The 13794-nt window shown below is 36.8% G+C and overlaps 1 protein-coding gene across 1 annotated transcript in view; it reads left to right on the forward strand.

Annotated features, from left to right (window-relative positions):
* PARP4 (poly(ADP-ribose) polymerase family member 4) overlaps positions 1–13784 on the forward strand; it is a gene marked incomplete at both ends in the record, with an annotated part of 41457 nt that extends 27673 nt beyond the window's left edge. Inside the window, 11 exons of the mRNA XM_079536006.1 lie at positions 1279–1378; positions 2632–2802; positions 3187–3267; positions 5083–5163; positions 6128–6223; positions 7037–7189; positions 8192–8797; positions 9309–9410; positions 11244–11346; positions 12233–12365; positions 13634–13784. Coding sequence (XP_079392132.1) covers positions 1279–1378; positions 2632–2802; positions 3187–3267; positions 5083–5163; positions 6128–6223; positions 7037–7189; positions 8192–8797; positions 9309–9410; positions 11244–11346; positions 12233–12365; positions 13634–13784 — 1777 coding nt within the window. The remainder of the gene's footprint in view (positions 1–1278; positions 1379–2631; positions 2803–3186; positions 3268–5082; positions 5164–6127; positions 6224–7036; positions 7190–8191; positions 8798–9308; positions 9411–11243; positions 11347–12232; positions 12366–13633) is intronic.
* Between the last annotated feature and the right edge of the window lie 10 nt (positions 13785–13794).

Raw genomic sequence — 13794 nt, forward strand, 5'->3', positions numbered from 1 at the left:
TCACACGTTTTAACTATAACAGAATTTGCATCAACTCACAATAAAGAGCAGATGGTGTGTGCCTCCTTACATGCTAACATCCTTTTTAAAGTACTTACAGTCATATTGTGTTAATTTTCAGCATATTTACCTCCATATTCTTGTAATGACAGAATTAGGCCTGGGGATGGATTGTCTCAGTGCTGATAGGCTAAGGAGACATGGCTTTTAATAGTTCCTCAAGACCTGTAACACAAATATGATGGTGCTAATGTGCAGCAGTCTGCTTTCAGGAGGTGGGATCTGTGTTTAATGTGTTACATTGTTAAAGAATGAATAGGGAAAGAGTTGTGAAAGAGAAGTTGGCTCTATGGTTGGTACTTCTGTGTCAACAGAGTTGTTGAGAAGGCTGTATTAGTACGGAATAGTCATCATTATCACAGTTCTGTCTGTGACAATTCAAGTGAATGAAAAAAATCATAGAATCATAAAATAATTTGTGGTGGAAAGGATCTCAAAGACTATGCAGTTCCAACCCCCTGCCATGGGCAGACACAGCTTCCACTAGATGGTATGTGTTCCTGTTATAAAACATAGCCTTACTATTTGTACAATTTTTTCTCAAGGAGATTTGGTGACAGTTCAGTAGGTTTCTCTAAAACAATGCTATAATGCTGTCAGGACTGAATCTACCTGTCTGACAAAGAATCAACACGTAATGTTCTGTTTCTCACTCACAATAACTTTCATCTGCTTAATTGTTCTCCTGTAATACTCCCTAAAGCTCTCTTTGTCTATAGCTTTATAGCAGTCAGAGCTGGGGAGCAGAGCTGATAAGTATTATCGTATCGATTATGTTTTCCAGAAAGTAAGATTCCCTAATTGATTCTGGATTTAGCTGTAAGATGATTGTCCCCATACTAAACAGTTCTGCTGAGACTGAGGTTAATTAGATGAATCAATTAGTTAACGTCATTTTAATGATCCTTATTAGTGTTGGACATTAGTTAATTTCTCTTCACATCCTTGCATTAGGATATGGAGATACTCATATGCCTTGTAATTTCCTCAAATATTATTGGGAAATCTGTAATTCAGCAGCACCTTCATTGGCTCAGTCACTGTCAGTTGGTCCATATCCTGAAAAAAGTATGGAATTAAAAGTATTTAAATTTAAAAAACGTGCAGTAAAAATTAAAACCAAGATATCTTAAATGGTATGAGAAGTAGAAAAGAGATCGTATGACTTAATGATTTGATTCAGTAATTACATTACATAAGATTTGTTTTTCTCTTTAGTTCCGCAGCAAATCGACACATGCTGAGATCTTTGTCCCAGTATGGTGCTGGAGTGTTTGAATACTTTGACTCGAAATCAAAGTATAACTGGGAGGCAAAGGTACACTTACAAATGCTGAATGTATTCCATATGTGATCGTTGTCTGATATATCAATATCTCATACTGAACATTTTCAATATCTCAAAATGGGAGTTACTAATTCTTCATTTCATGGTTAATGGGGCTTATTACAATAAGAGAGGCCGTTGATAGAATATGGAGGGAGAAATGCTTGTCTATCAAGTCTTCTCTTATTTTAAATAGAAATGCATAGATATTTAGAAAGGGAAGTATTTGGTTTGAGTGTTCCAAAGGTTTCAGGAGCATGCCTTGTTTTCAGCAGGAACATGTGCTACAGCGGAATATTGATAAGTTCTTTGATAAGGGAAGGAATTTGTCACTGTACTTGCCCCACTTTCCTATTCCTACTGGTCACTGAATGTTAAAGGAAAACAAGAAAGCCATGAGTTCATTTTTCTAGCGCCTTTGAAAGAGGTCTGTGCTTTTCGTGAGTAAGTGCAATAACCCCAACTTGGAAAAAAGATGATGAAATTTCAAACTTTGTAAGTAACTCTCCCTGCATGAAAGAATATAGTTTCACTTCTGTCACAGCTCACAGTCCATCTACAGCATCGTCCTTGCTGTAATGTGGAGGGTTGTAGCAACTGCATACCATAACTTTTGACTGTTGGTACATCTGGAAGATACAGGCAATCTAGGACTCCATGTGCAGTGCTTCTCAGTTTCCCAGTATAGTTCTGTGCCTACAGCTCTGTCCCGTGCCTTGAATCTGGTCCCTCAGACAGTGACAGTATAGAAGGGACTGCAGCATGGCTAGTATCTGGCATGTTTTTGGCAGGGGAAAGGACTGAAAATGTAAGTTTATTCTTTTCCTAGTCTGGCTGCCATTTGAATGATACATGCAAAATTATCCAAAGCAGACCATGGAGATGTGCAGAACACAGAGATGTGCAGAACTGTTCACACATTTCAGAGTTCCCACACAGGAGGTGCTGGGTGTAGCAGACCACATTCTCTAAATTTTTTGCCAACCTGAAGAAAGTTCAGTCTCATATCTCACTTAAAAGCCAGTGCAATAACGGCTTAGTGATTATCCTCACTACCTCGAAGCATTAGACTCTTTTACCAATATGTGGTAACAATTTTACAAGTACATGCCCTTAGTTGTACCAAAAATAAAAATTGAAAGAAAAAGGAAAAAGGAAATATGTTATTCTTGTATCAAGAGATTATATTTTCTCTTAAAAGCCTAGAAGCAAACAGAGCTAATTTGTTTTCAATCTTTACACAGATACAGAGCCAAGTATCTAGAATATTTTCTCCAGGATGCAGTTCTGTTTCTATTAAATGGCAACAGTTTGATATAAATGCACCGAAGCCAATGCAGGCTCCTGCTCAAATACAGTCTTTGTTTACCAATGAGAGGCTTCTCGTCTATGGATTTGTCCCTCACTGTACTCAGGTAAAGACTGGGATACATACTGCTGGATGGAAATCCACAGCTGAAGAGATTGCAAGATGTACTGTGTTATATTATGTCATGCTTTATCCAGCACGCTTTTAGCTTCTTCACTGCTAAATATAATTCAATATTTAAATTATTAGTCTTCCTAGTGAAATGCAGAGAGGAAAAGGATACCTTATTTAATGTTCAAGTCACTGGACTGCGATAAATACACGATTCCTTTCTTTGCAACTGTCCCCTTGTCGTAAGGGGAAATGTTTTTAAGTATAGCCATGCAGAGAGACAAACTTGAGTTACATTCAGGAATCAGGATAGCATTCATGCGTTCTGGTAGCACAACATAACAAGAGAAGGAAACTTGTTTGTTTTTATTCATTATAGGCCACCTTAAGGGCGATAATAAATGACCAAGAACTACAAACTGTGGTGTCAACTACTGAATTACAGAAGACAACAGGAACGGTGAGTTTGTGCAACACTGTCTGTGCATACAACAGTGAGCGAAGCTGCTTTAAGCAACAACATGCTGCACTGTGCTTCTTTGAGTGAACTGAAACTTCTGTTTTCAGTAACTTTTTTATTTTTGCTTCTGATGTTTTGGCACAGACCAGCAGTCTTCAGGCTTTTAAAGGGAAACTGTTTTACATACAAATGTCAGGTTTCTAACTCAAAACTTCAGCTTTTCAAAACAGGAGATTCTACTTCTTATTCTGATAATTTATTTGGGCTCCAGTTTTACCCTTGCATTGGCAGCTCTTCAGGTGAATTCTGCATGCTGCCTCATTCTCTCTCGAGTTGTAAATTTTTTCCATGTGGACAATCTGCTTACTAGTTTTTAATCTTTTAAAATGTCAAAACATTAAAGTGTTACTAGCCTTTCAGTTGCTTCAGTAACAGTGAAATAAATAACTGGAGAGAATTTATATAGAGAAAAGCACAGCACCAATCTTGAAAAGGCAAACAAGCTAAAAAGAACCATTTATTAATCTAATGGGTGTCTACGCTTTAAAAACCAACTGAATAGTCAGCCTTCAGTATTGATTCTGATAAGGCTGTCATCCTTTCCCCACTGAAGAGCTGATTTGTTTTCAAATTGAAAAGATTTTGCTCCCTATTTAGTGTAGTCCACTTTGAAAACTAATACTGTGGGTTGCAGTATTAGAACAGTTAGTTTCCCAGGACATGTTCTAATACAGAAGTGGGACTGGCAAGTGGGACTGGCAAGTAGAAGCAATGTGTTTGCTTAACACGAAGGATTTTTGTTTTTTAAAAAAATTCTGTAGTACAAATTCCAGATGTAGTTTAAAAAACACAGCTTTGAAAGGTGTCAGGTGATATGACAAAATGTTGAAAAACAGGACCAAATTAGAAACCATTATTTCTAATAATTCTTGATGTTTTAGATGAACCCTGAGCATTCCTACCTGTTTCTTTTGCCAGTTCACCTAAGATCAGAAGTAACTACTTGCTTATGAGGTTATCTTAAGAAGTGGCTCCCTTCAGCATCTATTGTTTTCTTCCGAAATGAGCCACTAGGAATGTTGAGCAATTAAACCTGGAATACAAAGTACTTTGCCATGTCACCTCCATGGTGCTCTTTCTCTTTGTTACCTTTAATATATCAAGCCAAAAAAAAAAAAACATTTTTCTTTCCTATGAAAGAGTGGTTCCATTTTAAAAAGCAATATCTGATTAATAGAGTTCAGTACTTCCCTTTTCTGCATACAAACCCTCAGGTCAAAACTGACTTGATTGCGGTAGACCTAATGATTCTTTAAAAGTTAAACTCAACGTACTTTTCCCTGGAATTGTGTAGTTTTATGCACAGGACTCATTTACCCCCAGCTATCTAGATATTCCTGCTTAAGTCTGAGGTGATTGCCCAGGTTCCATTTGCAGTTACTGGAGAGAGATTTTTTTTCTTCCACAAAGGGAATTCTCCCTACTTGTTTTAGGTGGATGTTTCAAAATTAGATTAATTACCTGAATTTTCTGCATTCATTTATTTGCTTTTTCTCATCCTTGACTGGTGAGAATGTGTGCAACAAGTGAAGACCTGATTATCTTTTAGCTTGATAACATTAAGTAAAATAAAAATACACCTTAGGTGCAAGTTATGGTTGCTTGTTAAATGCAGAATTACCTTGCCCCTAGAAAACTGGATTCTGTGTACATATGGAAGCTATTTGCCTGATGGGGGATTTTGTAAATAAAAGGAAGAATTTTAAATATATATATATTTATTATTATTATTATCACCTTTGTTTTCTTTTCTAGGTGCTACACAAACTCACAGCAAGAGCTTTCATTAGGGACTATGAAGATGGTATTCTTCATGAGAATGAAACAGAGCATGAGGTTTGATAATCTAAAAGCAAAAAATTTAAAATGTGTATTTAAATGTCAAATAGCAAACGTTTCAATCAAATAGAGATTTTTTTGCCATGTGACTTTTTTTGTTGCAGTTCCAGTGTCACTTTATGGTTAAGGTTACCATGTAGTAATACATTTTCCCACTAAATGAGATTTTGAAGAATTTTGAGACCGTCTTGTGTTCTTCCCCATTATAAGAATATCTTCTCTGAGCATAATGTGTGTACATTTTTCCTAACCTATACTTGTCATGGCAGGCTGTTGGTGGTTCTTCTTTCCCTGTGGCATATAACATTTTTGTTTCCTGTAGCTCATACTAGTACAGGAAAAGTCCTTATCTTTTGTATAGGATAGGGTGGAATACAATGACACTCCTCTGTGTCCAGTTCTGGGCTCCCCAGTTCAAGAAAGACAGAGAACTACTGGACAGAGTTCAGTGGAGGGCCACAGAGATGATGAGGGCCCTGAAGTATCTCCCTTAGGAGGAAAGGCTGAGAGACTGGGACTGTTCAGCCTGGAGAAGATAAGACTGAGAGGGGATCTTATCAGCACCTATAAACATTTAATGGGTAGGAGCCAAGTGGATGGGGCCAGGCTCTTTTCAGTGGTGCCCAGCAACACGATAAAAGGCAGTGGGCAAAAACTGGAACACAGGAAGTTCCATCTGGACATGAGAAAAAACATCTTTACTTTGAGGGTGACAGAGCACTCGAATAGGCTGCCTAGAATGGTTGTCTCACTAAAGAAAATGCATGCCCCTGTCCAGAGGTAAGAGTAGAGAAAGTTAAAAGGCATAGACAGTTAGGCAGGCCAGTATATTCACAAGCTCTTCCTTTTACATATCCCTATTTTGAGTACATTGGTGTGTTTCTATATTCAGTTCTTACATCTGTTGATTTTACCTGATTATGTTTTTTCTACATCCTGCATTTAATCGTGAACAATCTAGATGAAGAAGCAAATCTTGAAGAACATGATTATACGTCTCAGTTTGGAGAACTCGATTATAACCCAGTTTACAAGCTTCATTGCGGTTGAGAAGAGGGTACGTTTTCTATTAAATGTCTTGCTCCCTCTATCTTATCTGTCAGAAGACTCTAAATTATTTAACCTTACACATATCAAAACCAATCTTCATTTAGCTGAACAATGTTTATTAGTTTAGAAATAGAGACAAAGCTATGATTTTTGAAAATATTTTTATTTCTTCTGCAATACAGTGAGTTATTTTTGTTATCTTTCTCATATATTGCTCATCTTCAGTTTACAACAAAACCTTGTCAGTCAGCGTGTTCCTGCTGGGAATTGCCACAAGGGTTTGCAGTTTGTGCTAGAACTGTGGAAGCCAAATTGTTCAAAGAGCAAGACCATATGAAGTGCACTTATTAATCCTTCTTCATGCATAACCACAGAACAGTTTTATAAGGAAGTCACAATGCCAAACTGTAGGCCGCCTTGGTTATGAATTACTGAAGAAATGGGTTTTGTATGGCAAAAGTCATTTGAGGAGAGTCTGTGTTGGGTGGTAATCACAGAAGGAAACCACAACTTGATTGTATTAAGAATTATTATTAGTATCAGTATTCCTATAGTATTAGGAATTCCTTTACTGGGAATACATTGTTCCTCAGTATAGTCAAAAGTCAGAAGTTAGATTTACTGCTTATTGGTATACACTGAGTATTTTTAACGTTCTACTGTATCTGCTTGTTCTGTTTTCAGTATGTTTTGAATGCACAAATAAAAAACTCACTCTCTGTTATGGCAGATTTTTTTGTCTAACAGCCATCATAACTAAGAATTAAACAAAGACTGAAGAGAATTCTCAAGTTTATAACTGTGATGAATTTTATTTTAGGATACTAGTGAAATTTGTTCTGCTAATGTTCCAAACATCCTGGAAATTATAGCTCAAGAAGATGTTGATTTTTTACCTTACATGAACTGGGAACAAAAGCCAGTGGGATCCAGCGTCTTATTTTCAGAACCTTACGGGATGCCTCCATGTGATGTATGTTCTTGTCACTAACATTTCTGGTGTATTATCCAGTTGTGGTGCTGTATTGTATGTGATAATATACAGTTATTGTTTATGACATTTCTTCAATTTTTGAATTATCTAGAAAGACATTAGTTCCACACTGGATGCTTCTTTCTTTTTTTCCTCCTGCTAGCAGGTCGTTGGATAGAGGTGCGTGGGGAGGGTGGGTCCATCTAGGAAGATCAAGGTTTTGACGAGATGAGAAAATCTTGAACTAGTGAAATAGCATGTTTGCTAGTTATGGTAGCTCTTGCCTTTGAAAACTAGCCAGCAGGTGTCATTCTATTAGTTCTTAAAGTCTTAACAGGTAAAAGCTTTCTCCACATTTCATAGGGGAATCATTTAAATCATTATTTGTCTATTAAATTATCTTGTACGTGACCATGATGTGCATTTAAAACAACTGAGAAACATCACCTTAACCTGTAGTCTGTAATGTAAGTATTGAGATTGTGGATTATTTAGAATTGTGTCTGTTGTTTGTACTGTAACTAAGCTCAAAAGAAGGCAACTTATCAATGGGTATAAAAACATGAAGCAAAGGTGCAAAGAAGAGGGAGCCAGGCTCTTTTGAGTGATGCCTAGTGCCAGGACTAGAAGCAATAGCAGTGCATCTTGTGAGCTTCCCAGCTTGAGACAGCACAAGCAGGATTCACATTTCAGTTTGTATAAATCCATCTTCTGTGTATGTAAAATAATATGGAATGGTAGAACTTCCTTGGATCCAAACTATCATTATAGTCATTGTTTTTATCTTAGTAACGCACAACACTTCGTATTTTGTCAGGCAAACTTCACCTTAGTAAGGTAGAATAAGGTAGGAATTTTAGTTTGATATACTACTTTCATCTTGAATGTAAGAATGAGGATATAATGATATGCACAACATAAGAAATACTGCATTGATTAAGAAGAGAAAAATATCTTACTAATTCTGTTATTATGTTATTTCCCTGTAATTTTACTAACCAGGCAGCTCTGCAAGATTCTGAAGCTTGGTCAGATTATTTCACAACTGAGAGGTATGAAACTGAAGGCTTTCAATTTCGACTTGAAGAACTTTCTGTTAATCAAGAAAGCACCTCACAAGAAGTCACACCACAGGACTATGGATTTCACGATGGTGACATCACAATGATGAAATGTTCAAGAACAATGTCATCTTTACCATGTAAATCTTCTGTGACTGCTTTATTTTTTGGCTCTGGACTAGAAGCAGGAGGAGAAGCTTATATAACTCAAAAAAATTTACTTCCAACACCTGCAGTTCCAGATTCAGGTGCCCATCTGAGATTTTGTGAACTTCCCATGTATTGTTCTTCTCAAAGTCTTTTTGGAGGAATGAAATATGATAATTCTTCTGTTGATCACATTCCGAATATAACTGTGTTAAGTTCACGTACAAGCACACACTCTTCTCATAAGACTAATACTGAGAGACAAGTTACTCCCAATTCTCCTGCTCCCCAACATTGTAAAAAAAAAAAATTAAAGCCAAAGTATAGGAAGAAAATGGTAATAGGTCTGCACGATGCTACAGCTTCCGAACAAAAATTTGCTGAGAGTGCTGAACTTCTGGTAAGTCTTCTGTCAGGAGTCTTCTATACACAGGATGCTATGAGCGTCATGTTGAAATCCAAGCTGCATTCACCTAATGAAAACTGCCATAAAAATACCTTTGTTTCAAGGTTCATGGCTGTGCAGCAGAACAAGAGCATGGTAAGGGTGGTAATGAAACTTCTTTCAAGAGACCTGAACCGCGTTATTTTTGTTTGTTTTTCTGTTACTGCTGTTTAAAGGGAAATATGTTATAGTCTGAATTCTGTCACTTGTTCCTCACTGCTCTAATAGGTAACTTTTAAATGGAGAAAAAACGCCTCATTAACTGTGGAATTGCAAATACTTTCCTAAGTGGAAAAGAATGAACTTAAAATCTTCAAATTTCAACTTAAAAAAAAAGAAGTTTGTTTTATAAAGAAGTTTGTTTTAAAACTTTTTAATGCAATTACTTTTTACCATGATGTAGTAGCTGCATGGGTAATGGTGGTAGAATAAGATTCTGATTCTGAGTGAAAATTATCTTCTTCAGGTACAACCAAGGTGTTTTATAACAACAGAGAAAGAAAGAAGCCAACAGAAACTTGAGTTTACTCCTGTAATCTGGGAAGAAATTTTTGATCTCCAAAATCAGGTACAGTACCAACAGTCTTTTTGTGCATTACTTAAAGTAAAATACATGTTGAAGAAAAAAGTATTTTTACTTTATACCTGTCCTGAGATAAGCATTTTGTAAATGTATCTGCTTTTTTTCCCTTACAAATTGGTCTTAAGAAGTATATAATGACCTCAAGGTCACGTTATGTTATATTGCTGTCACAGGCAGCTCATTAATGGGTGCCTAAGAAACTGTAAAATTAGAGCCAAAAGTAGTGATATACCTCTGATTTAGAGCCCCCATCAGTTTGCAGATTGGGGACTTCCTAAAATGTGTATGAAAACACGTAGGGGAAGACAGGCAGAAGTAGTAGATGCAAATAATGCTCATTAAGCAAAAAAAAAAAAAAAACGAATTGAGGTTTGGAGAATTGGAGTGAGTGCAGTGGGAACTTCTGCAGGATAGTTAAACCAGCTGAATGGCTGGTGGATTTAAAGCAAGCAGAATTGAACCAATGCTGTCCAGGAATCCTGCAAGTAGGAGTCAAAGCAGGTAACGTTTTGCCTCGTTGAATATTCCCCCTGCAGTGGGACAAGTCCCTGTTCCACCTTAACCATCACCAGTTTGGTGAGCTGACTAAACCAGAGGGTGATGTGATGATCAAGGTCTCCAGGTGCATTATATGATCCAAGTGAAGAAACCACTGTGGTGTTCCCTCAGTGGAAACTCCTGTCATGTGTCCACAGGGACTGGCCATTCAGATTGGTGATTTGTTCTACTCCCTTTTGCTCTGATCCAGTATGTCAATTTGTATGCAAAAGTAGGGAAGTATAACTAAGTGAAGCATCAACAGGAGGTACACATTTTCCTATATTTTTGATGGGTTACTTTTATCAAATTATTTCTGCATGTTGAACGATTACCAAATGCCACACGTGGGGATACAAGGGGGAACAGACTTGTGATTGACTTAACTCACAAAGTGAGCTTCAAGATTTCTTCCGTTTTTAAGCAAAATTGCAAGTGCTGAATTTTAGAAAGAAAAACAGTTCCTCACAGGTTTTTGCACTGAGTAAGTTTAGTATCTAACAGAATCTCACCTTTTACATAAATTGGATGTTTAATATTTAAAGATTCATTAAAAATCATGTATCGTTTTCTAAATTATCTTAAATGAATCTATAAATTGTTATCAATTTGTCTACAGTCATAGTAATCTGTGACATCATACTGCAAGGGCAGATAAAAGTTTTGAAAGTGACATTGAAGAATAAGTGGTTGAATATCCTCTCGAAAGCCTGTCTTCCATCTCATCTGAGAGTAGCAAACTGACAGCTAGTTTTAATCAGTTCTTTAATTTTTGGCAGGAAAAGGCAGATGAAATAGGATTGGTTTTGTTAATACTATATTTAACATAAACAGTAATCTAACTTTACAGAGACTTTGCAATCCCTCTAGAGGAGAGAGATCCATTATTGCTTCTTTAGGGTAAGACAAATGCTTATTTTTGAGCACACTGAAAATAGTTTTCTGAAGGAATTTGTTTGAAATAAATCTGATGCGGCCGTGTTGTCATTGTGCGTGGTTTGTATGCAAGTGAGTTCAAAATTAGCTCTGTTTGATTTTTTTCATAGCTTAACTACAATTTTTCAGGTCAAGTAGAAACATGGGGTGTTACATCAAAGATTTTTGAAGTTCAATATTTGAATCACCTAATTGATCACAGCGAGCTGACTGAGAGGTGATTTGTGTTTGTGAAAGCTTTAAAAAACATTTTTAAATACTTGTCCTTTGTTTTAGGTTGTTCCTTACAAATATATTTTCGGTCTTCTCAGTCTTTGCTTATCCATATCTTTGTTTATTCCACAGGATGGCTCTTGGAATCTCAGTCCACAGTTGGGAAAAATCTTGAAATTTGATGTTGATTATTTAGTTAATCATTTCCTTATTAGCAAAGGCATTCAGTCACTCGGTAAATACTTTTTCAGTTATTAAAACAGCAGTGCATTGTATTACATTTCCTATCCTTCTGTATGATTACTTTGTGTGCCTGGTGGAACTTTCCATAAGATATGCTCAGCATTTTCGTGGATCTCCTAGCTGTGTTTTCAGAAGCATCTGATTTTAATTACACATATTCATCTCAACTTCTCTTGCAATATAATGTCGTGCTTGCTAAGTACATCTCCTAGAGAAGTACATGGAGGATGTGAAATAGCTGGAATATCAATACAGATTCTTTTCTTTCAGTTATTATTTCTGCTGTATTAATACCTACTTTAAAAAAAAAAAAAAAAGTTGGAAGGAAAGTCAGAAATTCTCCTAGGAGAGAGACTGAGACCGCTTCTGTTTTTCACATTTCAAATAAGATGAATAATATATAATTTTTTTCCCTACATGCTGTTTGCAGCTCATTCGGTAGGCATTCTGCCTATACACACTTTGTCTGCTGCTTGGTTCTGTCAGTTGGTGCTCTTTGCTGGCAGCGGACCAGAAAACTTGGGGATGAAAAGGCAACTCATTCTCTGTAAATTATTAGAGGGTGCAGTGCTTCATCAGAGCACAAAAATCTCACATTTACCATTCCTGCATGCATTCAAATCAAAGTTGATTAGAAGCCAAGCAAACACAAATTGCAGACATCCTAAAAAAAGTATTACCAGGCTTAGAGTCTGAAAGTGAGCACTACATTTTCTGGATCACTAATGTGAATATTCTTGATAGTTCTGACTGTATCATGAAACAACTGGGTAGCATCAGAACTTAAAAACTTTTAAAGCTATGTGGGGACACACTTTGCAGGAAGTCTCTTTTCTGCTGGCAAGAAATCATTCCAATGATTTCCCATTTCTTCTTAGGCACAAATGGAAAAGAAAAGCTACTGAAATTGATTGCTACTCTTCTTGTGCTACAGTTCATACGCTGTGCAAAGGAACTGCAAGGGATAGTCTTCAAATCACTGATGAAACTGGATAATTTAACAACTTCAAGGTGTGCTTTTACAAAATCTTGTAATTTAATATTGCAATATAACCCTTCTTAACAACAATTAATCTCATTATAGAGAGTAAATGACTATGCTACAGAATGCAGCTGCAGAAAAGGGAATGGGAAATGTTGATACTGGTGGCACACAGCTTCTTTTAGGAGGGTGAGTTGGAAGAAAGAATATTTTGAAAATTATAATACAAAAATTGAGAAGTATTTAAAGTAGGAAAAGGTTTGTACCTCTTATCAGAATCATTGAACAATTCATGACCTCTTCAGGTCATCTGTTCCTTAAAGCAGAGCTAACTCAGATAAATTGCTCAAAATCCTGCCCAGCTGATTTTTAAGGATGGAGATTCCACCATTTCAACTTTTTCCAGACATCAATCATTTTAAACTTTCCCTTCATGTCACTTTTGGCTCTTGGCCTTCATCCCTTTTTAACATTTTCTTTATGCATTGTTGATTTTCCCAGGTGTACGCCACAAAATACAATACTTCTGAAGTTGTTAGGGCAGATGATTCATCACAGCACAGCTTCCACACTTTCCACTTCCCCTGGGGAATACTGATGTTAGCTCATTCTAACAACTCCCACTTACTTCCGTATGTCCCAGTTCTCCATTAGCTTTTGAACATAGGGTTGCTGCATCTGGAAATTTCCTTTCATTCTCAGTGAAGCAAATAATTGTCAGGTGGGAAGTTTTTTGTTACAGAGGAAAGGCAAAGGTCTGAAAAGAAAAGGCCTGAAGGAATAGGCCTTCAGTGAGTCTGCATTGCCCCAGACACCAGCTGATTGTGGTGCCAAAATGAGAAGCTAATATCCTTAATGCTTTACCAGGGAATTTAACAAGAGGATAAAGAACCCAGGAAAGCCCTGCAGAGTCTTCCTACCTCTCCTGAAACTCCCTGACAGAGGGAAAAATGATTGTAAAATTTGGGCTGAACACAAATAAAATCACATTGACTGCGGGATGAAAGCAAGTGGGGCAGACCACAAAAGTGAAAGAATTCTAACATGCAGTTGTACAAAAGAGTCAAGTTTGCCATTATGAAATACATAGAACTTCATGTGGGGACTGGAATGGTGTAAATGAATGCAAATTATGATTATGTATAGGCATATTTCCCATATGGACACTCTGAAAAGATGGGGCAGAGAAAATTATGTCGTTTTCTCTGACAAATGGTATTTTATGTAGGCCGTGTTTGCTTACTTTCTCTTTCAAATGATAGAATTTATTCTAATAAATCTCCATTTCTACACACAGCGGTGTTCACTGGGCGTTTGAGTCCATCAAGAAAGCAACAGAGTGGGTAAAAAGAGTTGAGGGACAATTTGCATCTATTTGCTATCGACTTGAACTTGGGAAAGACTGGGATTCTGCCACCAAGAAGATACTGGGGATCGAGTGCAACTGACAGCAGCTCT

Source organism: Tetrao urogallus (assembly GCF_951394365.1).
Source record: "Tetrao urogallus genome assembly, chromosome: 1".
In the NCBI taxonomy this organism is placed as follows: Eukaryota; Metazoa; Chordata; class Aves; order Galliformes; family Phasianidae; genus Tetrao; species Tetrao urogallus.